The sequence below is a fragment of the Centroberyx gerrardi genome, chromosome 15 (genome assembly GCF_048128805.1).
Source record: "Centroberyx gerrardi isolate f3 chromosome 15, fCenGer3.hap1.cur.20231027, whole genome shotgun sequence".
Classification (NCBI taxonomy): domain Eukaryota; kingdom Metazoa; phylum Chordata; class Actinopteri; order Beryciformes; family Berycidae; genus Centroberyx; species Centroberyx gerrardi.
This window is the reverse complement of record NC_136011.1, coordinates 17,248,459-17,275,343: the sequence shown is the minus strand read 5'-3', so window position 1 is coordinate 17,275,343 and position 26,885 is coordinate 17,248,459. Positions and strand designations below refer to the sequence as shown.

The 26,885-nt window shown below is 43.0% G+C and overlaps 1 protein-coding gene across 3 annotated transcripts in view; it reads right to left on the bottom strand.

Moving 5' to 3' along the window:
* LOC139929191 (protocadherin-15-like) overlaps positions 1 to 26,885 on the bottom strand; it is a 140,296-nt gene that overhangs the window by 747 nt on the left and 112,664 nt on the right. The window contains exons 25-38 of one of the 3 annotated variants that reach the window (XM_078288689.1): positions 26,713 to 26,853; positions 24,260 to 24,387; positions 20,943 to 21,158; positions 19,583 to 19,671; positions 17,952 to 18,128; positions 15,684 to 15,902; positions 14,154 to 14,162; positions 12,861 to 12,980; positions 5,391 to 5,412; positions 4,584 to 4,622; positions 4,366 to 4,439; positions 2,435 to 2,546; positions 1,072 to 2,218; positions 261 to 873 (exon numbers count right to left, since the gene is read on the bottom strand). In XM_078288689.1, the coding sequence (XP_078144815.1) occupies positions 284 to 873; positions 1,072 to 2,218; positions 2,435 to 2,546; positions 4,366 to 4,439; positions 4,584 to 4,622; positions 5,391 to 5,412; positions 12,861 to 12,980; positions 14,154 to 14,162; positions 15,684 to 15,902; positions 17,952 to 18,128; positions 19,583 to 19,671; positions 20,943 to 21,158; positions 24,260 to 24,387; positions 26,713 to 26,853 (3,083 nt within the window). In that variant the 3' untranslated portion in view covers positions 261 to 283. Of the gene's footprint in view, positions 1 to 260; positions 874 to 1,071; positions 2,219 to 2,434; positions 2,547 to 4,365; positions 4,440 to 4,583; positions 4,623 to 5,390; positions 5,413 to 8,821; positions 10,350 to 11,442; positions 11,449 to 12,860; positions 12,981 to 14,153; positions 14,163 to 15,683; positions 15,903 to 17,951; positions 18,129 to 19,582; positions 19,672 to 20,942; positions 21,159 to 24,259; positions 24,388 to 26,712; positions 26,854 to 26,885 lie in introns of those variants that run through there. The other 2 variants (XM_071922011.2, XM_071922010.2) reach the window with 2 other exon arrangements.

Below are 26,885 nucleotides of genomic sequence, written 5' to 3'. Positions count from 1 at the left end.
TGACATGCATAATCTCACTCACAGCAGAAACAAGAGCATAATGCTGTACAAACGAGAGCAAAAACCACAATCCAAAGAATTTGAAAAGTCAAAGGTAGGAGAAAGTCAGCAAAACTATCAAATTCTACAGCAGGAGGAACCACCAAGGTTTTTCCTTGCTAAGGGGAAAAGAGAAAAGCTGTACATGTGAAACACTCTGTAGAGGAAAGCAATGTTCTCTTCACTCCCATGCAAGGGTAATTGATTTTATTCAGTCTTACTTCACAGCCGACCATATATCTCTTTAGAAGGCAGTTCCCTGAGACTCTGAATCTGACCCAGAACCACTGGATGAAGATTTCTCAGAGGAGATGGCATCCTCATCCACTTCCGTGATAGGGGACAGTCCTCCATAAGTCTCTTCAGAGATGCCACTCATGCTTCTGACGTCTGAGCTGTATGGGGGACCTGTTTGGGCAGAGGTCTCAGGGCCAGCGGACGCCACACTGGACCTCCTGGATGCTGCTTCATCACTGACATCGCTGCCTGACTCTTTGCTCTCATCAGCAGTCTCAGATTCTTCCTCATCTGAATCCTTTTCTTCACTCTCCTCTTCGATGGTGTCCTCAGACCCGCCGGTCTGGGTGGACTTCCGGGAGCGGCTGCTGCCACCGGTGGACCGGGAGCCAGTGGAACTCTTCTCACTGCCCACGGAACTCTTGCTACTCTTGGAAGACCCTCCATCCTCTGAACCACTTGCCTCTGAACCAGACGGTTTGCTCTGGCTGGACCCACTTCTTGTCCCTGTTCCTGATTCAGACTCACTGCCTGTCCCTGTGCCTGATTCAGCGTCACTGGCTTCCTCACTGGACTTCTTTGAGCTTCCTTCACTTCCTGATGATCTGACACTCTGCGATGACCTCACACTTGAGCCAGATGCAGAGGCACCGCTGCGACTCTCACTTGCACTCTCAGTTCCACTACCACTACCACTACCACTACCGCTACCGCTACCACTGCCGCTACCGCTGCCACTACCGCTACCACTGCCGCTACCACTACCACTACCTCTACCGCTACCACTGCCGCTACCACTACCACTGCCACTGCCACTCCCACTTCTACTCCCACTGCCACTTTCACTGCCACTGGCACCTGAAGCACTGGTCCCCTTGCTGGCCTCAGTGGCAGATGATCTCATGGAGGAGCGTGCAGAAGACCCACTTTCTCTGGATTCCTCTGAAGCCTCTTCCTCCCCAGACTCTTCATCAGAGTCTCTCTCTGTTCCCGAACCTTTTTCTGAACCCGATTCCCTCTCTGTCGCCGTGCCTGTTCCTGACTCTGTTTCTTTTTCGGATTCTGATTCCTTCTCGGTTCCTGACTCTTTCTCTGTGCCTGACTCTTTCTCTGAATCGGATTCTTTTTCAGTCCCAGATTCTCTCTCAGCGCTGGAATCCTTCTCAGTTTCTTCACCCTCAGATCTAGACTTGCCTTCCTCATCAGAATCCCCTAGGTCTTCATCAGGCTCTTCCTCTGAGTCCACAGTGCTTTCGTTGGCATCATCCCGGTCTAAATCCACTTTTAGATAATCTTTGTCAACACTGCCTTTCTCTGAGGATTCCTCATCAGAGCCTCTCTCCTTACTGATTCCACTGCCACTTGCTTCTGGCTCACTTTCAGTCACACTAATAGACACTTTAGATTTCTCTTCATCCTCAGTGGCTACGTGGGAGGCCTCCTCGTCCCTCTCACTGCCTGCAGCAGACACATGACTCACACTACCCTGTGACTTCCTCCGGGCTTGCAACTTGTTGCCGAGGTTGATTTTCCTCAGAACTTTTCCGAGCTTGCTGCGAGCATCAGACTTGCTGTCGATTGCTCCTATAGCTGCCGGTCCAGTCAAACTCTCCTGGCTGTCGATACGGCGGGCTGACATCAGTTTGGCATAATCCTTGTCCTTCTTCCCTGCGCCAAACATCTTGAACATCTTGGCTTTCTTCCATGGAGATGGGCCAGAAGGACGAGCATCAGATGGCTGGTCTCCTCCCTTCCTCGCCAGTAGTTTGCTGAGTTTCATGACAGACTTCAGCTTCTTGGCAGCCTTGGAAGGCTCAACATCCTCTGCTGGCTCCGCTTGTTCAATTTCATCCTCTGGAGGCAAGTCTCTAAATTCTACCCTCTTGGGTGGACCTCTACCTCGCATGCCGCCACGACCCCTGCCTCTGCCTCGGCCTCGGCCCTAAGACAGTCACATTTAATTCAGCAACCTTTTCAGTGAAGACACAGCAATAATGATAAATTCTATAATAGGGTATCTATCACATTCTATCACATAGGGCATCAAAATTGCCATTGTAATAACACATTGGACTTTCAACCAGTTAAATCATTAATTGACATTATTCACATTATCATCATTGTATGTATGACATTCACATTTAAGGACACACAATACCTCGCCATGGGGGCTGTAGTAATAGCCGTCATCCTCCATAATCACCTCTCCATATTCGTCATACATGGGGGCGATCAACTTCCTACGACTGCCGTACTGAGGAAGGTCATACCTGAGAGAGACAAAAAAATTATATCTTTCAGAATAGCCCACATAACATATGCTATAAAGCAACATTAAGTTTCCTATAGAAACACAAGAGAAACATTTCAAATTGTCTTACAGTCAGTATGAATTTCATGATCCTAATCACTAAAATGTCAAATTTATATACCCAAATCTATGGCATACTGTAACTCCTAATCTGGTTGTTGAAATCGCATGAAATTTTGTACACATGCTCTAGGGCTATGTACTAGTCAAAATATAAAGTTGGTCCTGATTGGTGAATGTAGGTGTGGCATGTAACATCGTTCCAATATTTTGATTATGGCACATACACTGTGACCCCTATAGTGGTTGCTTGCAACTATATTTCTTTTACTGTTATTAAACTGTGACGTCTTTTTCCTGTTTCATTAGGTTAGATTTCGCTGGTCATGCTGACTACCGAGTTTTTTCTTCTATTAATTTCCAAACAAACTACTGTTGCTGCTGCCGGAGATGTAAAACGCATCACTTCCTGTGTGCCAGAGGATTGTTCCCGGGAAAGAATTGCCCTTCACTGAGAATTTAGAACGACAAATATAAAAGCTTTCATGAACTGGGTATGAATTGAATCACAATTGTTTTATATCAATCAGTGATAGAAAGTAGCAAAACAGACATTTATTTATATGGAAATGTCACAGATTATTAGTCTAAGGGACCATTGTGGCGAGCTGCAGTAGCTGGGAGATATTGTAAATGAGGTGCAATGTGGGGCCAGCATCAATCTGCATTATGCTAGCATCTGGGTCTGACCTGAGATAGCAGGCCAATGTAGATGTGTGCTCCTGTTACACTGGATGCTGACGTCAAATATTTTGCTTACTGCACCATATTAAATCAGTGAGGAGCCTGAAGGAAAGAGCAATTTGCCTCACCGACACCTTGTGAACATGTGAGGGTGGCTTGGAGGACCACAAGGGCTAGTGATTGCTGGATTAAGAGCTTAACTACTGTTAAATTGTGCACCACTATTTAAATAGAAACGGATCAAAGGCAGGCCAGGTCAGAGTGATAGCACACTCAGCAGCAGTAGCAGGTTTTACGATGGACTTTGTGACAGACCTCTAAAATATAATTACAGCTTGTTGCAAATGAAGGGCAGTGTGACGCAGACACAGTTTAAGGTAATTAGAATTAGCTAAGATGACGAGAAGGTAAGTCGCTGAGTAACTGAAGAGGCAAATAAAACACTTAATTTCAACATGGCCACTTTTTAAAGTTTGTCAGTTTTTCTTTAAGTGGTTTGAGCCTGAAGGGTCCAAAGGTTGCTCCCCATTTTGATAAACTTGCAGCATAATTCTCCAGAGTGGAGGAAGTCACCTGCCATAGAGCAGTAGCGTTTAATGAATAACAATTTCTCAGCAGCTGTTACAGCTTTGCGTTCCAGCTTTTTCTCCTTTGGACCATATGGGTAATGTAGCACACAAGCCAAAACATCCTCTATCCATTACGCCAGAGGAAAACACCACCTCACTCTCAGGTGCCTGGCTCAAGGCAACGTAATTGATCTCATTTTGTGGGAGTGGAGAGGGTAAATACTCAGGGATGGTATGTACTGATGAGGGGGAAGCATTGTAAGTTATGCTCATCATTGCATTCTCAATTTCCTTGAAATGCTCCCCATTCCCAAGGACTCAGCATGGGGAGCTAGAAAGAACGTCCGTGATAAATACGTTTTAATGATGTAATTTTTTTTACTTTAAATGAATCGATGGAGATCAATTCCCTACATTAGAGTAAGACTGATGAGAGAGGAGAGGGTCAGTGGGCTGCATGCTCACCCTTGGTCGTAATTATAGTAGTCCTGGGTGTAGTAGTCTTGGCCTGGATCGATGCCTGACTCCATGGAGAGTTCCTGCATTTCAGAGGGGCAGAGAGAAATATAGCTCAGCGCTCCTTAGTGAAAGAAAGCAGCAGAAAAGCACCAGCAGCGTACAGGGTGAGTATACAGCAGAATTACTAAATCCCTGTGAATTAAGAAAAGCAGTAGTGTTTCTACCTCAGGTCTCAGAAGAGATGGCCTCAGCAGTTGCTGTTGCTGCCAAAGATTAGTAGAGAAGAGGGGAAAGGTAATGGAAGGAAGGGATGGTCAGGAGAGACAAAGACAGAATGCAGAGCTCACTCTTTATATTCAAGATTTAAAGCCAGAAAAAACAGGGCTCTTCCATTATCATTTGTCAGGGCCATATTATATGCTCTGGGGAATAAATACAAGATGAAATGATTAATGGAAATATGGATGGATCCAGAGCAAGGAAAAAAGAGGGGAAGATAGGATGACCAAAATATGAGGGAGCTAAGCCTTTTTAATAAGAAGCAGAAACCAACCAACGATGAAGAAAGAAAAATGCAACAAACTTTTCAAGTTTTGTGAGTCTGCATCAAAAATAAAACATCATGCTGCATACTTCTGATGTTGACAGTTCCCAGGTTATTTGAAGGTCACAATTCAGAAAAGCGTTATAATGTCAAACGTTGCGAGAGTCACTTCATCTTTGTTGCGTCCCTGATTATGTTTTTCTTTTCCAACCGAGAAGAAAAAACTCACCCAAAATGCTTATCTGTCACTTGACAGCGAGATTTGAGAATACAACGCCAACCACTTTCAAAATCAAATCTAAACTGTAATGTCAGTGTCAGAAGTACTATCTCTGAGATCTCATCTTAATCTCATTCAGTGTTTTCCATCAAGTGAGTTGTAGATAAGAATAATAGGGTATAAGCTGCCTCAAGCTGCCTTGAGAGTGACAAAATGTCTTGGCACACAATGAATAAGATAAAAACACATCACAATAAGAATGCTTACCTGTCTGCCATAGCCTCGCCTGCTGTGTGCCGCGGAAAAAGAGAGGAAATAAAATAGACAAATAATGAATATGGATTGACAGCAACATTTCAAGTGCTTTTAGATAAATAAAATGTAAAGTCTACAGCACTACAGCATATATATTCTGCTGACCAGTGAGGATATTTCAGTTTTACTTACTGTGCATTTTCGTGTGTCAAATTACAGAGTTGCAGATATTGTTCATTTTAAAAAAAGAGTGCCTAAGGCCACACTGTTATCACTTTGGTGTGGGCTCTTTCTTTTTCTGTTATCGCATCCAAACAGAAAAAAAAAATATAATAAATGCAAATATCAAAGAGGTTAGGAAGATAGGAATATGAAAAAAGTCAGTGTTTATACAGACATTCTGTATCTAGAGCCATCTCCTATCAGATATGAAAAAGGACATGGCGATTCAGGGAGAAATTACTGACTCAAAGAAACTGTTAATAAAGCTGTCTTTGTCTTTGGTTATCACAGCATAATGTGCCATTTCATTTCAATAGAGAGCAATGCTTTTTTCAACCAAATTGTGGTATGTAAATCCTAAGAATTTCACACTTGATCCAACACATCACAAAACAACTGAGAGCTGCTCTTGAAAACACTAACCTGCAGTGCATTCAGTGCAAGTCAATGAGAAACAGGAGTTAATGGAGCAGCCTGGCCAAAACCCCAGGTTCACAAGCGTACAACTGTAACCTGTCTGAGCCCATAAATAATGACGACTCTCACACTCAGATATATGGCCAAGCAATGATGTGAGCTTCCTCTGGAGAGCTGTAATCTGTTATTATGGGCAGGGAGCAGGGACAGGGCAGACCCGTATGGCCACACCTCCCAGGCTGAGGGGGCGATAGCAGTGGGATCTGATGGATGACCTGCTGGCTTGGCTGCAGGCTACTGCAGCTTCTAGGAAACATCAAGACAAATGGCCCAGCGGACAGCTACCACAGAAAGGTTTGCACAAGAGGGGACATGGGGGTAGATGGGTGATAAGGGGATGTTGTACAACAATAAGTGAGGTCAACTTTGACTCTTAAATGCTCAAGAACCCAGAGGATCCTCACCCATCACTTCTGTACTCAATGAGAGTGAGAGTAAATGGTGCATTTGGTATAAGCGTAAAGGGATCTTTGGACATGCCAAATAATTTGCTCATTGAGCATATTTTTAATATAATAAAATACGAATACTAGGGTCATTATTATTCTACTTATTTTTACCTATGTCTTTATTTTTCTTTTATTTATATAAAGCACTTTGAATTGCCGATGTGTATGAAATGTGCTATATAAATAACCTTGCCTTGCCTTGCCTTACTGTCATGAATACTCTACCAACAATACACTAAGTTACCCTAACCATTATGGTAGTAATCAATTAAGTTAGTGATGTATGTAATGTATGATAATGTGAAAACTGATCTCTCTGATCAGCATTTTTAGTGTACATAAGATACCAAGTACAGTTTCACTAATATTTTACTGATCATTATGGTCTTTGGTCTGTATTTTCTTGAAAACCAATACTATGTTGACAATTTTCTGAATTCTATATTTTTACCCAATTTGTTTTGCAAGTGTGTATTTTTTCCTGCTACTAGGTTAAAGTATCAGTAGAGAAACAAAAAAATGTGTGATAAAACCAATTGTATCAATGGAAATAAAGAAAACAAACAGAATTGCATCCATCCAGTGCTGACTGCACTGTGCTTTGAGAGAAACAGCATGTGAGCTGCTAGCCTCTTGACAGAAGAGATTACCTCATGTAGTGAACATGTAATACAGAATTAGCAGTCCTTCGATCTGCCCATCAGGGGAATGTGTGATGAATCAAACATTACATTGCTCTGGGGGGGTGGGGGGGTGGGTGGACTAAGGCCATTAGCCTAAGGGCATAGAGGGGGAAACAAACATATGAAGGGCATATGGGAGAGAGATGGAGAGGAGTGGATGTGAAAACCTGAGCACAGAAAATGAAGAGAAAAAAAAGAAAGAGAGGGGGAGAAAGAGAAAAGAGAGATAGTATTGCTGAGTGTAAAGAAGGTAATGGAATCTCCCGAGAACCACGAGGAAAGATTAACAAGAAGAGACAAAGGATTGGGAAGTATTAGAATTGAAAGAGAGAGAGGGGGAGAGAGAGAAATAAAGAAATGGTGGGCATGGAGAAGGTTAGAGGGATGTAAAAGGAAAGGAGAGGGGAACTGTAGTTGACAGTCCCACAGGCAGCGGCCCTGGACGAGGATTGATTGGTTCTCTAATTAGCCTCTTCCAGTGTGCAGCCCGACATCACAGTGACTACTTTATCATGCTGGGAGGATCTTTGCCGACATGTGAAAAGACAGGACCCCCAGGGATTCGCTTTCTCCATCTATTCAACATCAGCCTGTCGGGGGACCCCAGCCGATGTATTTTTACAGCTGATGCTTCAACCAAAATATGAGGATGTTTTCACTTGCCCCTGTCTGGCTCTATCCTGTATTATCTGCATAAATCCTTCAAAGGCGTCAGAGTAAAAAAAAACCTTTCTGTAGCCTTTCTTCAGTATAATATCCAATGTCTGGTTCTGTGAGTTGAACCAATGCAACGACTTCCTGAAAATGTTTTGACAACAAACATATGATCGTCCTTCCTGAACACTCTGAAGCTCCTTTCCCAGAACTTGCATCGCTTTGGGAAATTCCTGGTGGTTCTTACAAAACAGTGGTAAATTCTCTGGTAATTAATTGGAAAATGGATTCACTGCCAAACAACACTATCCTAAATGTTCATGCTGTTGTCTGTCTGGACAAGTTGAGGAACAAATTCAAAATCAACACTATTGAGTCAATAAATTCTTTGGGGAAAAAAAGCCCCTTGGCTTTCCTTGTTTAATATAATTTATGTAGTTTTGTTTGTGAAGCGTGAAGACTAGATTAGATTATGACCTGAAATAACTTACATACAACATGATGAACCATCTTTTGAACTATTCTATGAACTCTGATCTGAACTCTAGTGTATACTTAGGTTGAAATACTGTTTGACCTTCATCATACATCTCACCATGATTCAGGCATTTTAAGGTAAAAAACTAGGGAATGAAACCAAGCAGAATAGATATTGATATAGATATAGATATATACAAGCCTCTTTTGTAATGCAAGCCTAGAAGCACATCATACAGTCGTGGCAGAGCTGGGTACATTTGTTGGCTCGTGGCATTAAAGTTAGATTTTCACACAAAATATCACGTAAAAAAGCATTTCCCACACCTTAAAATTCTTTGACTTGTCTACAGCATATATAAAATACTATTGATTGTACAAAAATCAATAGGGTTTAGTTTCAGAAACAACAGAAAAAAACAGGCATGGAGACATAAAAAAAAGAAATAATGAGATATGGAGACAGAGGGAAAGGAATGAGTCAGAACACTGTGGACTGAGAGGAAAAGTGTTCGCTGACTTCGGAAGCAACAGAGTTTGGGCTGTTCAAGTCCAATTGGCTTGTCTGCTGAACCTCTACGGCCATGTTCATTTGGCTTGTTCCGTTTTCAGTAGAGTTTTCTGTCGAGATCAGTTGGAGCACAGAGCTGGAGTTGGTTGGGTTTGGCGTGCTCTGCTCATCAGGAGGATCAGAGCCTGGCAGTTTGTTAGCACCCTCTGATTCCTCAGTCACTTGTGGTTTCTTGTTAAATTTGGGCACCTTGCAACTTTTGTCTACTTGGCTGTACAGGTTGGCAACGGACCTCTCAATGTCGGCTAGATTCTGGATATTTTTCAGGATCCCTTTGAGCTCCTTCTTCCCCCCATCAGTTGGCAGTGGGGCAGGAGGAGCGGGTCGGTTACGGGCCGAAACGGGGCGAAGCGAGGACGCGGGCGGCAAAGAGGTTGGGACAAACTGGACGGCGGGGCGTATGTGTTCGCTGGCAGGGGAGAGCGGGGGAGGGAGTGGAGGGGGAGGAGGGGGAGCAGCCTTCTTAGTGAGGGGAGGAGGAGGGGGATGGGGGGGATATCGAGGAGGCTCAGGAAGGTAGGAGGGAACAGGTGGAGGAGAGGGGGGTGTGCTAGAGGGAGGGGACGTGGATGGGGCACGGGGGGGTGGCTGTTGTGGAGGAGGAGGGGGGGGATTATCTGGAGGGTCCGGTATGATCTCCACGGTGATCTCACAAGGCTCCGCTGTCATGTAGCTGGAGATGCTGGAGCTGAACTTCCTGAGGATAGGTGGAGTCGGCCTCTGGTTGGCCAGGTGGTGTGAGTCGTCTCCCTGGGTAATGATAATCCTGGGGGGAACGTCCCTGCCCACTGACATGGGGCTGTAGGCGCACTCCATGATGGAAAGCAGGGTTTCTGAGGTCAGCTCCAGCATGTCAACGCTGTCTCGATCCCTGAGAAGGACGGGAGAGAAGGAGCCTTGGGACTCTCTGACCTGCTTGAGGGTCCGTTCCTGTAGGGCCTGCTGCTCAAACTGCCTGGCCTGCTCACGGACTGACAACTTGCTCTCTGTGCTGCAGCTACTCAGCTGGAACGTGTCCAAACTCTCCAGCCCTTCCCTGCCTCTCATGCCTGCTTGGAGCATGTGCAGCTCCCACTCCGCTGGGTCCATAAGAGCCTGTCTCCTTAGCGCCTCGTAGCCTTGCAGCCCTCCACGGATGCGGCCGGGCATTGACCAAATGCACCCTGGCCCCGCTGAGTGCGGTGGAGAAAACGAGAACCGTTTCTGAGATGGGCCTGCCTCCCCTACGAAGACATCCGGACTGCTGAGGGGACCGTTGTCATCGTAGACAGGGTTGTGGGTGGTGAGCGGGTGGCGGTCAGAAAGGAAGGTCACGTTGCTTTCTGACTTGGGCAAGTTGCCATGCAATGTTCCGTTGCCACGGGCTGCAATGGCGCGACAGGCAAAGGTGCTAAGAATCCTCTGGCGGTCGGCCTCCTCAATGACAGACTTTTTAGCCCTGCCCCAATAAAAAGGTGGAGGTGGAGAAGAAAAAGACTTGAAACAGGTGAAGAATGAATGCTTAAGGGGAAGCGAAGCAAAGGAAAAGGGTGAGGCACGACTATGCTATAATTTGTTCCTTAATCTTCACTTATATGACTCTTAGTATCGTGCGTGCTACTCAGATTTGTATAAGTAGATTCAACAAAGAAATGTGATTGGTCAAACAGATGGTTCAACTTTCAACTGTGCTTTACGAGTCTGCAAAGTTGGTTACACCAACAGACAGAGATGTATACAAATATTTTGGGGACCTCTTTTTGTACATTTTTGGAACTGGACTTCAATGCCATACTTAGTTAAGCCACATCATATGAAATGTTGAACTAATATTTACCAAAGCGACAATTCAGCCCAAATGAAACAATGGCTACTTCCTTTCATGAATATGAATAAGGAAAGAGGCAAATCAAGTGAAAATGATCTTCTACAAACATTCTAAGTTTAAGCTAACAACTGGTTAAAATTATGGTCGCAGAAAGTCGTGTTATATAGCCTGTGGTTCAAAGATACTATATAAATAGCCAACATCGACCTAAACTGTAAGCATCTGTCCAGTCATAATCACAACACTAAGAGACAGTGAAATGAAGGTAAGGGCACATAAAACAGACATGGCTTGATGTCAATGGGAAGGAAGATGGGGGACAACTAGGGACGCCTACTAAAGTGCAGTACCTCTAAAAAAAGGGAGCTTCATTTTTCATGACTACATGAAAGCAAAAAGGTTATACTGCAGTCAATTAGAATGTTACATCTGCTTAAATAAGAATCTTTCCAATTGCTGTTCACCTCAATTAATTTTTAACAACCAAGCTATGCAAGTTTAATACTAATTTACAACACAAGGGTACTAATCATACAGTAAACCGAAATCTCAAGGCTTTAATAAACGTCAAGTACACACCAAAATCGTATCTAGATTTGTGCCTATGCTCAGCAAAATCTATCAGCGGGATGTAAAACAAGGATGTATCTATGCTGTTCCTATGCTGCATTCATAGACAGCATTAATCCTATATATGGACCTCATACATTTTGGGATTACTTACTGCAGTCTGAATCCAGAGAGGGGCAAGGGAATGGAAATGATGCAGAAGACAGAAACAGACAGATGTAAGAAGACTAGTGCAGAAATGTCAGAGGTATTAAGGTAAAACAAACACATGGATGCATAATAAGCTCAACTGTATGTATGTACTGTTCTAATTTATTTGTTGTGTGCACCCAAAAATACACTGTTTTATTTGTTGAGTGCATCCAAAAATATACTGTAGGCACAAACACATGCGGAGACCAACATATCTGCGTACACGCACATTCACAAACCCACGCGCGAACACACACAGACACGCACGCATACAGGCACACACGCACACACACACACACACACACACACACACACACACAAACGCACATATACTTTTCTGCTTAGGAAGACTCTGACAGTGTTTTAATGGGGTTGTTTATGGGATCAGCTCCTCTTGTTTCTACTGCAGCCTAGAACATATCCCCAAAATAAATGACACCGGGTCACAATACTATCCCCATGAGAGCTCTTCTACTGCCGTGAAATCAAAAGCTTCTGCTTGCTGTTGAGTATTGGTCAACATCTGTTGTAAACATTGCACAGGCCCTTTACAGCTCACCATAAAATTTCCATTATCCCTTTTTTAACAGCAACCATGAAGTTAGAAGCAGTATTGCTTTAAAACGCATTAAATCAAAATTACCAAGCCCCCTATTTACCATCGGGACTGTGCAATTTCGATTCAATCTCGTTTAATCTGAAACCATTAACATTTCATTGCACATTCAGGGTAGTATTTAACATGAAAGGTTAAATCCGATTGTGCTAATGGCAAAACATTCAGGACACAGCGAAGCTGATGAAGCATTCAACACGGGTAATAATAAGGGGAAAGTAAAAAGTAATTCATCACAAAATCAATTACCAAGCACAGGCCAGATTCTCTATTCCCAATAAACTATGGTGTCTTTTATGAGCTTAAACAAACTCTCACCTTGAGAGAGGGCCATGCTGAAATGCATATGTGCTCTAATGGGAAAGGCAACTGAAGCCCTAATCACCAGCTGAGCGGCAGCATACATTGTGGTTTGCAGAGCACAAAAGTGGATCATGGTTAGGGAGCTAAGGAGCAGAGACAGCCAATGATGCAGGTGCCACTGTGTCTACGGCTCAATAGGGTAGACTTCAAAGATCAATACCCACCTACAGGACTGATAGTGGTCATTTTAGGACAAAGGAGTGATGTGATGTTGAGACATAGATAATTGGAGTAAAGGCAGGAAAATATGCTCAGAAAAGGCAGCAGTGATAGCATTCACACTGAAAGCACTACTTAGTTATATTAGAGAGAGGAACCTGCATGGTACCATACAGTACCTGTTTATCAAGGGAATGGGTTAAACATGGGAGGCAGATAATGAGAGGTCGGGGTTGACTCACATGCTGCTGTCCCCCAGCTCTTCATACAGGTTAGCAGTGGGAGCACCGGCTGGAGGTGCCTTGCCTCCTGGCGGTAGAGCCATCTGAATCCTGGCCGTTTTGGAACACTCAGCCTGTCGCCTGTGCAATTTGAAGTGCCATCAGTTTGAGTCACCAAGATCAGGGGTTCCAGTTCACAAGTGACACAAATCAACCCAAAATACCAAACTGAATGAAAGGAATCAAAAGAAGCCTATCAAAGCAGAGTAAATTGATCTGTTATCCAAAATTCAATTTTTGTGCCAAGTTAGTCTGACTCAAGCTCAACCTTAATGTCTCCAAATTAACTTCTCCTTCTTCCCTTTGGAATAGTGTGGTCATAGGTGAGGAGAAGGCAGACGCATCAATTATGCGTGGAGCCTCAACCATGTATCGCCCCTGTGTTTTCGCAAGGCATTTTTGCAAACAAGAATCATAACTAGCAACTGGTGGTAAAACTAAGAATAATGATGTGTTCAGTCGTAACTGAAGAGGGGTTGGAGATGGGGAATGAATAACTTAGTATAGGGGGAAAAGGTATGGGTGGCAACCATTCCCATTATTTGTCAACAGCATTATTTAAACACATTTGTCAAAACACCACCAGTTGTGATCCAGATTGGTGAACAAGCAGTGAGGAGATGAGGCTATGACTGAACACTCCTGTAACTCCAAATCTGAAGGTTCTTTCAATATACCGATTTTGAAGGTTGCTGAAAACAAAATCAAAGTTACCTATAATTCTCTGTGACAGTGATTGCCAGTGAAATCGACTTATAGAATGATGCAAACCAACTAAAAAAAAGTGATTATAGATGCTTGTTTTTGTTAAGATTTAGACTATGTATTGCTTTTAGCATTTTTGAGGTTGTTACATTCAGTGAGAATACACTTTTATAAACTTGTACTGATGGGTGGCGTTGGAAGGGCAGTGGTGAGTGGAAGGATACTAAAAGCCTTGTTGACTTTGGGTTGATTTTCCATAACATTTCACCAGATGTTCCAGATGAAGAGACATCGTTCTGCATAATTAAACATCAACCCAGCATGCTGCAAGAAGAATCAGTGTTGCATTGTGCCATTATACTAAAGGCAAGTCATTTCAAAAGGGTGGCATTAGCTCACATGCAGTTTTCCCATCATCTTCACACAGTCTGCTCGTCTTAAAATGACTAATGAATAATGAAGATGTGAGAAATTGTCCTTAACACACACACACTTCATGCAATTGAAAGAGTGATCACTTATAAAACATGAATGAGAATAATTACTTACTCTTTGAATCTGATGGAAGGTTTTTGACGCAGAGAGAGAGAGAGAGAGAGAGAGAGAGAGAGAGAGAGAGAGAGAGAGAGAGAGAGAGAGAGAGAGAGAGAGAGAGAGGAAGGAAACAAAAAAAATGTTGAATAATTAAATAATTAGATAGAGGTACTTTGACTCCAACTCCATTCAATTTTAATGCTGGGAGGTTATTTAATGTTGGGAGGTGTCCTTTTGAAAAACACACCGCTCTAGGTGAAATAATGTACATTATTCATGCAATACCTTTCAACATACTCAGACAACAGAGAGACTGTGGATAAAATGCTCTATCAAAGATCTCTACCTGATTCTCTATAAAATAAGAGAAAAAAAACCCTTATCATATTCTCCTCCATCTCTCATTGCAAAGTATGAGGCACTCAAGCCTCAAGCGATGACCGCAGGCTACATGCAAAAGTAGCTGTTGCTTCTTTCTTGAGTGTGTCTTTGATGCTTAGCATCATCATTATTTATTCACAACCAAATCCAATTATCCAAAATCCAAACAATATTATTTCTCAAGTCATGTGACAGTGAACATGTTGGACATGCAGAAATTATCCTTATTTCTTATATAATTTAATTTCCCCAAAGAGATTTCACAACCAACATCAACACCATCTGCTATGACAGTTTGTGTGTTCGGTCTAATGTCACCATCAACATGCTCTGCTGTGTGTTTTGTATGTGCGTTTGCGTAGGACAACCACTCAACCCATCTGCTGTGAATAAACATCGACCAGACATCAGTGTTTATGTAACCCTCGCCGCATACCAACGACTAGAGTGCAGAAGACACCTTCATGCTTGACTTGCCATCACTTTATGACCCCCACCTACCAGCCAGGAGATCAGCTGGCTCACCAATCAGAATGACAGGATACAAAAAGAGGCATCATATTTGCATAGGCATTTGTTGTGAAGTGCACAGTGTGTGTGTGTGTGTGTAATAGAGAGAGAGAGAGGGAGAACATTGTTTATTGTGAGTGTGTTGGGCAGAGAAGATTAGGTAGCGTGAAGACGCACTGTGACCGTCACAATTGGCTGTAGATATTTGTCACAAATGAGTGTTAATTAATCTGCTTTCACAGAGCATGAGCAGGGAGATTAGCCCAGCAGAGTGCGCAGTCAGCATGCCTAATGAGAGAGAGAGAGCGAGACAGAGAGAAAGACAGAGAGAGAGGGAGAGAGAGCGCGAGCGAGTGGTGCTCTCGTTTTATTTTAAATACGACAAATTTGCATTTCAGCAATGTCCACAGATCATTGTTGTTTGCAGTTATGCTAGCTCTATCCTAGCAAACAATGGTTTCCATTCCAATAATGAAATACGTGATTTGTCTAAGGAGCAAATGCTTTAGCTAAAAAAAACAGCAGGGAGTGTAACTCAATATCTCCCAAGGCAAAGGTCTGCTTCATTAAAATGTATTTCCCTCTTAATTCCCTGACAACCAATTAAGGACGATTACGGAACACACTGATTATTACTATGGCAAGAGCACTCACTGTTTGTAGGTGACCATGACGATGAGGATGGCAGGGATGCAACAGAGGATGATGATGATGGCGAGGGCCAAGAGAGCTCCCTCCGTGTAGCCCACAGCCTGCGCTGCCTTCTTCACGCTGGCCACGATGTCTGGCGAGCGGATCTCCAGGATGCGTCCACCCTGACCCAGGTGTGGCTGGAACTCCTTGTTGATATCCAGCAGCTTCCCATCCAGAAACCTACAATAAATAGTGCACAACGAGAATGGATACAGTAAAAAAAATACATGAATAGGTCTCCAGTGGCAAGTTTGGAACCTATCTTACCATGTCTTGATGTCTGTGAGTGAAATACTTCACGGTCAGTGACATCTAGTTATATACAGTAGATTTGACATGTTTTAAACTATGTGAAAAGGGCTGGGGAACTACACATGTATTGTTCTCCTCAAGTTGTCAAAAGGAGTCTTCAGAAAAAATGTAAAAGCTCAGTGTAACCCTTCTTTGGGAAAAATTGTCATTCATATTCATACAGTGTTTCAGTTGCAGACCTGAAGCAGCATTTGCATCAATATTGTAGTAAAATGTACCATATGTATATAAAATTGCATTCAATTCAAACAAAAAAAGAAAAAACAAATTGTAATGAAAATAACCATTAATTAAAAAGCAACTCTCAAACATTTGGCATCAGGAAGGGGTGAGCACAGTGCCACTTCCAATTACTGTCATTTTCACCCTCCTATAGGTGAATAAACGAGTGGAGACGAAGGTCATTAACTGGCCTCTCTGGCAATCTATCCTCTAGAGACATCCTACAGCAGAGAGCGCTGGATTCAAGGTGGCATAAGGACGCTCTATAATGCAAGACCCCCCCCCCCCCCGCCCCTCCCCAGCCCAAGTCTCTCACTATCTCTTTCTCCTTCACTCCCTTTCCCCCTTGTGATCTGACAGCAAAGCCGCAGAAATACAACATGCAATTACCCTGTCAGACATGCACTGCATGTACAAAAAGCTTTTCTCCTCTACTGTAGATGAGTTTCCCTGACAGCCACACATTGTATCGGAGTAGGGGGATTCTTATTAAAGCAGGGATGTAGCAAGTCTCTTTTAAAATTAGCGACAGCTCTCTCAAAAGCTGCCACTTGTGATAAGGCCAACACTTGCTGGCTCCGGCTGAAAGAGGCCCCGTTTTTTACGACACAAGTGCCATTCCAAAACCAAAAAAAAACAAAACAGAAAACACAAGGTTGGTGCTCTTCTGCTGGTCAAGGACAGGGAGGTAATGTTTACAGATTAATTCAGCATACACGCAAAGCACCTCTAAAAGTAATTTGCTGAGAGGAGGATTACCAAATGAACTGGAATTGTCAAGAAGGGAAGGGGGAGGTTTCATGCCTTAAGAGCCAGAAACAAAACAATGTGGGGAGTAAAAATGGATAGGTAGAAAATAAAAAGAGAGAGTCTGACAGATAGCTAAATGTAAGGTAAGCACAGAAATGGAGAGCAAAGGGATAGAGAGTAAAGGGGGCTGCTCAGTAGGGGGTGTTTCCTACGGAGTGCTACCTCTCATGTTGTAGTGGGGGAGTTGGCTCTGTAAGATTAGTGCCTGAGGTCTGTCAGAGGAGCGAGGGAACATGAGAGAGGTGGTTGCAACATTGTCCTGGGGTGGTGTGTTAACCTCATGCCGCCAGCTAAGGCCAAGGCGCTGCTTTTTTCTTCTGACGGGGTGAAAAGGTGCCTTGGAAGCACTTTTTCTGTGGCGCTTTAACAGCAAGTGGACATGGCCTCTCAGTGGTCAAACAGTGTTTTAGCGCACTGCCTGTGATAGAGACCCTGAGCTGACAGGGACTGGCTCTCCATCCCAAAACAAGGGGAATAAAATGCACTGCTGGCATTTCTCCAGACTCCTGGAACAGCCTTTGAGGCCGAGGCATGACGGGGGGATGATGGATTGATGGAAATACACCCGGCTCCACTCTCACTTTCTCCCTCCCTAACTTCACTCCTGCCTTTCCTCCCTTATATCTTCCCCTTTCCCATGTTGGCATATGACAGATCTGGTGCACCTGTGGGGAAGTTAAAGCCTCTGGAGAAAAGCAGTGGCAAGGGATTGGGTGGAGACACAGTCAAAGAGAGAGCCAAAGGGAGAAAAAGAAAGAGAAAACATTTGCTGACTCACGGTATGGACAGAGGGTAAAGGGAGACTGTGGGAATATATGCAGCACAGCAGGGAAATGAGAAGAATCCAGTCAAGTGTATATCTAGTAATCAAATTCACCCACTCACTTGAAGAGCTCCTGGCGCGAGATGGCCCTTTTGGTGAGCGGGTCAATGGCGTACACCGTCAGGTCCGACTTACTGTAGTCCTCCAGCTCGTAGCCATCACCATGGCGACGTGGCCCAATGGCCTCCACGATTACCTTGGCACCTGGGATCTGGTCCTGGACGTAGCGCTCAAGAATGCTGAAATGAACAGAAAATCATATAATCATATAATGAAGGCAATAAAGGCATAAATGCTAAAGGCAATTAATGTCTAGATGTATTACATGGGCCAAAATTCAGATTTACGTTGATAGTTCAAGAAGGGGGTTTAATTTTTGGCACCTCTTTGACCAAAGCAATATGAAAGCCACCAATCTAAGTGCTCCACTCTGGCAATGACTGTCCCTATGGGCAGCAGTTTGCTTCTCCACACTGGGCTCTTGGCAAAACAAGGCTCAGATAATCCATTTCAGGCAGAGAGAAATCCACACCTCAGATTACAGCCAATAAAGAAAAACCTCTCGGTCTGCCTTTGCCAAGGTGGATAAACACTTTGAGCACTCAGGTAAAATGGCCCTGGATCATCACCAGGAAAACTGGAGACCTCTCCAATGACATCACAGCAAAGAGCTGAACATGACTAATGCGTGTGTTTTTCTGCCTAAAGAGCAGTGTCACTTGTGTGGGAGAGGCACAACAAGCTTTTGAAAAACAACTATTAATACCCATTTGCCTTTCAGATTGACTAATTAGGCTAAAAGCTGCTCCCCTCAAGAGCTGCAAAAAGAAGATATTTCTGTAAATGTCAATCATTAATTAAATTAGACTAGGGGAAATAGGCTCTAGAGGATAGACTCAACTGTCTCATTGGCTAATCTGTTATTTTAATTGACTGGTCAATGGTTATGAAAAAAAAGCTTTACGTTCCAAAGCAACATGAAAGGCATAGTATTTAAATGTCAATCTTATTGTTAATTCATGTTGTTTTTCATCAGTTGTTTGGCACTGCCGAAGGATACACATTACACCAGTCCTTCAAAAACAATTTTGTATGCAAATAAAGGTGCCAGTTTGTGATGCCACCTTGAACCAAGTTCACTTATTCAATGTCACAGTGGGTGAAATACTGCATAAAAAGATGCAATCCACTTTCTGCAGTATCTTCCTTTGAGCAATCAAACAGTGAAATGTGTTCTGAATAGCCGAATCTATCTGGGAAGTCAATTACCAAAAGGAATCCTTCCAGACAAGGTGTTATCATTGGAAGGCAAGGGAATGCACTGGAAAATGGTACATTGCATAGAGACTACTTGTATAAGAACTCGTTTGATAGGTAGGTATAATAAGAAATATTTGCAACAAACTAGAGTAGGAAAAGAGACAGGATGACATGAACCCCCTTATAGCTCTGGGAATCTGAGAAAACCTATAAGAGCAAATCTGTCATACCTGGTGAAAGTTATGAAAATAATATGTTTTGCTGTCTATTTCATTTTTTTGTTACACTGTATCTTGGCAGAATGCTGTATGTGAAAATGAGCACAAAAAACATACTCCTCCTAACATGAAAATACAGATATTTAATTTCTTCTCACATAACATGGTATCTTGGTTTTACTTTCAGATTTCAATCACTCTGAATGCCGCCTTACCTAATGAGCTGCTCCTTCTTCTCTTCCACTACAGTGGGTGGGACATTGGATACAACAACCTGCATGTCCAATGCATTAACCACTGAAACCTGGGAGGCAGAGAGAGAAAGAGAGAGAGAGAGAGAGAGAGAGAAAAAAAAAAGAGAGGCAGTGTGTGAAATAGAGATATATATAGTGATTATGCCACTTGTTCACTTGCTTCCTACTGTGAGTTTGGTCTACTCATTCTCATGCTTCCTTCCTCCTAATTGCCTGCTTGTATTGGTGCCATGCGGGGCCTAATTCTGATGCCGCAGTTAAGTGCATAGGCAACAGCCTCTATGCTCTGCAGCCAAATCTCCCATGCGGCTCCTGTGAAATTAGGTTTCCCCTTGAAAATTAACGAGCGCTATGGTTAAGCACTCGCTGCTCTCACATATCCAGGCAATGTCCCAGACCCTCCTTCTGTCTCATTAGAGGCTTGTTAGCTCGACATATTTCATGGAAACGCAAAATAAGTCTGCCCACAGCCAGCAAGGATAAGCACTGAATTGGGGGCAAAACTGAGCCCAATCACAGCGGGCTGCTGGGAAAAATTTACCCACAGAGAGACATGCAGACAGACACACAGATGTACATGCACCCACATACACAGAGCAATTACACAAAGCTGAAGACACCTATAGACTTCTGTGTAGAGTTTAATTGGATCATCAGCTAGAAGGGTACACAATACATGTTGTGTGTGCTGTGGCTTCTGTGAATAATTCAATGGACTGGAAGCTAGACACAGTCTACTGAGGAGAAAAAAATGTGCATCATCATCATACAGGCTCCTGATGAATAAATCAGTACCAGGAAAAACTGCACAGAGGTTTCACTGAAACCAATAAACCATCACCGGCAGTTTTTCTGTGTGTGTGTACATATGTGTGCGGGCATCCACTGATGTTTTGACAGATTCATAGACTAAGGTGAAGCAGGGAAAATGGTAAATCAGGCCTATTGATATTACAGAATCTACCATAACTCAACAAAGCCAGAAACCTCTTAATAAGGCTCTATTTTATCAGTGAATAGCAAACAGACGATATCACAATCGGATTCAATTATTCATTAAAAGACCTTTTGGGCACACACAATGTACAATCACCATGCCATTGGCGCACAGGTGACTGTGCAAGTCAAGGATTGTGAGAGAGGCTTGTGCCGCTGTGATTAGCATTTTTTTTTACCGACATTAATATTAATGTACACACTCACCATGCAGTGGGTCAGTTTACACACTGACCAATGAATGTACACATTTACAATTTTCCCACATTGACCATTGTCGATACATATATAAAAGTCGTGCGCAGCTACGATGCTGAATACTCACTAACACATCGACAGTGCTGCTGAGACCTTTCCCGTAGTCGTCTGTGGCGACGGCCTTGAACTCGAAGTAGGACCTGCGCATGTTGCGGTACATGATGGCGGACTTGATGATGCCCGTGTACGTCTCGATGACAAAGCTGTCCTGACCTTCTGTTGTGGGTGGGATAATCAGCCGGTACTCATTGGCACTGTAATTCCCAGTGTCCTTATCGGTGGCCTGTAATATCACACACATGCCCACACATAGACATATATAAGTGCGTGCACACACACACACACGCGTGCGCACATACAGCACACACATACAAGTGCCACAAAAGACGGGAAAGTGTCAATGTGTTATACTGAAAAATACAAACAAGTAGCATAAGCGCCGATCTTATTGTTTGTCCCTTGAGGATCCAGCGTAGTGATGTTAGTTAACCAGCAGAGGGAGAAATAGAGTTTTAATATTGACGGAGAAAATGCAGTGGGTATCACACAGGCTTTGGCCGGCCTTTGAGCTCACACACTGGCATCAATTTTCAGAGTGCTTGTCTGCGGTGACATTGATGAATAGGAGCAATCTCTCTTTTTTTTCTCCAGGTATTGGCAGAGGAGGGGGGTGGGGTGGGGGTGGGGGGGGTGCGGGGGGAGTAAGATGCCAATGGGCTGCCTTTAAATCAAGAGAGTGAGACATCCTCATTGGGTAGACACAGCGTTCCCTCATGATATACCAACACTGTTTAGGGCAAACCTTTCAAAAAATATTATGGACTCTGGGAAAAAACTGTCTTTGAGTGAGGTTTGTTTGCAAACTGCAACTCAAGTGTTACCACTTCCAAGTGACACCACTGAGAGCCTCAGAATGTCAACTCAGGAAGGGAAAAATGTACTGATCCTGATGGCTTACATAAATCATCCCATAGAACACCAAAGACTAAACTTGCACAAAAGCCTTGAAGGTTTAAATTGGTCTCCTTGATGTCCAAAAAGATAACTTCATGATGTTATAAACAAGAAGCCAAGGAATCAAGTAGGCAACTGACATAAAGTAACTCTACTCTGTCTACCGAAGAAATCCAATTCCTTACTGATTAAAAAAAAAACACAACATGGGAGGATGATTTCTATTTCTGGAATGGGGGCAAGCAAGTGCCACATAGAGCAGAGTGTAATTATGTGTTCAGACATTTCTTCCAAAAAGCACAGTTGTACCTTGTTGCTGAAGTGTTTTCTGCTTCACTCCACTCTTCCAAAATACTGGAAGGGGACTTTGACAGCAAATTAGACTAACCTATCTGGCACTGCCAGGTTCATTTGCTTACACGAACCAGTCAGGCAGTTATTGCTTATGACTATTTGGGTTACAGTCAAAGGGAATCACACTAAGAGTGAAAAAGCAGCAGGTCAGAAATGTCACAATAAATGTTAATATGTCGAATGTTACTGATTATCTCCAGAGTGGGGCACTCAGCTTCAATACTACTAACACCAATACAACTGCTCTTATAGTACGCTTTCTCCAAAGAAGTCTTGGCCTGAGGGAAATCATATATAGCACTTGACCCATAATTCTATGCTTTAGTGTCTATTCCAAGTTAAAGGAAATTAAAGGAACAGGGACTCATGAATTGGATGGGTTGCTTCAGCCACAGCACTGATTTAACTTGTCTGAGGCATTATGTCCAAGCTCAATTTTTTTTAATTAAAGGTGAAAGTAAAGACTCTAATACGGACTCAAAACAAGAATGAAGTTAACGTCAGATGTACAGTAATCAGTTGGAAATTTTTGAAATATAAGAAAAGCCCACGGCATGCCACAGCTGCTGCCTCCATGTGTTGTGTGCATGTGTGTATGTGTGTGGGTGGGACACATATGCTCATCTTACAATATGTCGTACACACACACACACACACACACTCACACACACACACACACACACGCACACATACATTAATGTTCCAAGACTGACAATATTCTTAATAGCTACCTGTAACATCTGACCAAACCTCTAAGATTACACCAAGAGTTTACAAAGTGGTTTTCACATAATGTTGGCTCAGAGTGTAAATGATGCCTGCACTACACCTACGCTAGACATATTATGTGTGTTTACAGAGGATATTGTCACTTTGAGAGTCATCTCCTATAATGTCTGTATGTCTTCTTGTGTAATCACCTGCCTTGGGAAAATAGGCCAACCCCAGAATGGTTCACCTAGCTTTGCCAAGACCCAAAGGAATGTTTCTGTGTCCTAATTTAACATTTATCATTATTTTTAAGTTAGCAGCTGATTCTAATGCTAATTGTACAGATCTATTTACAAAAGTGGGAACTACAAACTTGATGCTTCTAATCAAAACATATGCTATTCATTGCAACTACAGTGATTTTTAGCATCTGAGAATTATAACAAAATTTGTCAATGCAGTTGCCTTTGGCTGGATTAAAATATCCTTCAATCACAAATGAGACCGTAGGGATCAAACAAAACAAAATTATTCTACATTAAATTCAAACAAACACAATGAGCACACTGCTGGATAGGCTGCTATACCCTCCATGCGCTGGATTTTCCTGACAGTTGCTTATATATTGCTTTCACTTGCTTGGGTAATATTGTGATCAATTGAGAATATCTGAACTTTTCCTTAGAGTCTTGGCGAGCTTGGTGCACCATTCTTAAGTGTATTTGACAATTTGCATATTGAGTTATTTTTCCAAGGCAGGCATGCGCACGTGTAGACATTACTGGGTAGATCATTATCAAAGTGGCGATATCACTCTAATGCATAAATGCATGAATGTATGTCAAGCGTAACGCAGACATTCCAGGTAGGCATTGGAGACGCTGGTTCTTTAGGAATTTGTCTCGCATTTGATCATCATACATACACAAACACAAATACAAACATAAGCATACACGCACACCCACAAGCACATACAGACATAGAGTACATAGAATGACAGAGTGGAACCTCCTAGGAAGAGCGGGCTGATAATCAGACAGGATGTCTTGCCATGCTTCTATGAACAGACTGGGATTACACTGCTCCACTCTGATCCCACCTGCTCATGGACAAGGCAGACAGTGGGGAGAGTGGAATTGAGGGAGAGATGGAGGGAGCGATAGGGAAGGAAATGAAACTGTGCTGCAGAAAGCGGATCGGATGGATTCTCTCACCATGGCTGCAGAGTAAATGTTGAGGAAATGGGAGCAGAATCAGGCACTTTATTTTCTGCAGGTGTCCATGTACTCTTGGACACATGCACACTCTTGTAAGTTTATACATGAACTGATAGACAAAAAGATAGACCAGAGCTGATTTTCTCACCACTATCGTGAGCACAGAGCTGAAGCTCTTGGTGTCTTCTGCCACTCCGCCTATGTAGAGCTTCCTGGAGAAGACGGGAGGGTGGTCATTCTCATCCTGCACCTCAATGAACACCCTGGCTACGTTGGCTGTAAAACAAATGACACCAGAATGCATTCAAGTCCAGTGGGAGATGTTCACTTTAGACATAAATACATGCAAAATGTTATTGGGACACACAAGCACAAGTAGTATAGACCATCACAGCTATTGGGTAATTTAGCTTCAAAACTGTCATGTCAATAAAGCTTTTTCATGACCATCAGCTGCTCCACAACTTCAAAAGAGAGCTTGCAATCACTTCCCAGAACATTCTGCAAGTTAGTCATCATCACTCACAACATCACAGTATGTCAACAAAGCTTTTTAGAATAAGATGCAACTGGCTGGCAGCCACTGATTTTTTGAACAACTTATTACGTGTGTAAAAATTTTTTTGATCATTTAATAATAATTTTCAATTTGAAAGGGATCTGTAATTGTGTGCTGGAAAGAAGCACATCTTCCGTAGTTCTAACTGGACTCTTTCCACTGAAACAGTGTGGGGAGATATTTTGATGTAGCTGACAACTTGGAGTCAATAATGAGGAGGTTAATTTTGTTTTGATTACAACACCCCCGTTTTGAATTGAGAAATTGAGATTGAAGTTTGTTGATATTGCTCGTCTCTCTCACTGCCCCTGATGAGTAGATCAGACAACAACTGTGCCTGTTTGCATTCTGTTTACCGACCAATTAGTCATAACACTCACACTTTGAGTGGGTGGGTGAAAGGATAAAAAGGAAGATGAAATCTCTCCTTCTTGGCCCTGGCTTTTAAGAGAGGTCTAGCTTGCTAGCCTACAGCTCATCAGCCGCACCATTTATTGTTGAGGAGTTTGTTTTCCCCACAACCTGGTGCAAGACAACACCCTCCATAAAAGGCTCAGAGGGTTTAACCAGCACACATTTTACACATTATTAGGAATAATAATTTGGAGGGTGGGATAAGGGAAATTCCTAACCCAGCGATGACTAGCATTTAGAATCAAAAGTGTGAGTGAGGATAGGGGGCAGAAAATATGTAATTTTAGTCCAAAATTTGTTGGTTAAAACTGGCCTTCTTTGCGAGGTCTTTGAAACATGCGTCTTGTAGCCTTAAAAGGAAAGTATATATGGTGAGTGTAAACATTCTTCCCCCTAATTTGTCACAGTTACACCTATGCAGTGTATAGCATAAATATGTACAGAGCACAACCCTTCCAACACTGCAGTTTAAGTGAAAAATATGCACTGTCAAGGACCATTTTTCTTCTGGCGGCATACAAAAATGTAAAGTCATGTGGCATAGGAGCTAAGGATGCACCAGGGGAATAGGACAAACAAAAACACAGCACATCAAATTACAGGCACGAAAGCTGTGGTGTGAGGCACAGAGGGAGGACCCAAGGGGATGGGAAGGAGGTCTGCAGTTTCTCTCTCTCTCACTATCTCTCTACTCTCGCTTCGGAAAATGGCTATATTCCACTCTCAGGATGTATGCAAATAAACATAACTGCAGAGATGCACACTCTCTCTCACACACACACACACACACACACACACACACTTACACAGATTCATAAAATAAATAGGTCCATTAAAAGGAAGGATTGGCTATGGCAGAATAAGCTCTTGAGTGTGCCTAAGAGTGCATTTTCATTTAGAAAACATGTTAAATTGATTCTTATCTTACCCTGCGTCATTAAATGTGTGTGGGTGTGCGTCCCTGTGTGCATGTATATGTGTGTGTGTGTGTTTGCGTTTGTGTGTGTGCATTCGTGTGCGGGTGTGTGTGTGTGTACGTGATGGACTTAAATGGGCTAAGTGAATCTTAATCTGACAAATCAGTCCAGTTCTGCTCTGATAATTTGAACTCAATAAAGTTTCAATAATGAAAAGAAAGATGTTCCCCATCACGGAGCCCTGATCTGCATTACAATAATAGAAGAGAGGAATAAGAGATGGCTTCTGTACCATCTGCCAAAAGAGGATCTCAACCCGGAGATGCCAGGGAAGCTCTCTCCCTTGTGAACGCCCTCTACTTTACATCACATCTATCAGAAGTGTGATGTGTCTGTGCATGTGTGTGTGTGTGCATGTGTGTGTGTGTCTGGGTATGTGTGTGCTTGCTATCATTAGTATGCGAGAAAGACACAGACAGAGGGTGAGAGAAGGAGAGAGGTAGGTAAGTAGGGCATTGATTGTTGTAGTCCAAATGGATGTAGAGTGAGGTATAAATCCCATTTGTTGCTAGTGTGTTGAGCATCATTATACACAACTTCTGTCAGTAAACTGACCATAAAAGAGTGTAATCACATTCCAGCTGAAACACTAGCATCAAAATATCTCAGTCCAAGAATGGGAACACATAGTTGCACCACCGCCTCTCTTACTTGGGGAGAAAACCCTCATGTCTTTCAAGACGGTCTCCAGGGAGTCTGCCTGAACTATGAGGATATAGCTGGTCACATTCTCATAATCCAGAGGCATCGCTGTGGAGATCTCGCCTGTCTTGTTATTCATCACAAAGGCACCTGGAAACACACAGTCAGAGTACATGAAAAAC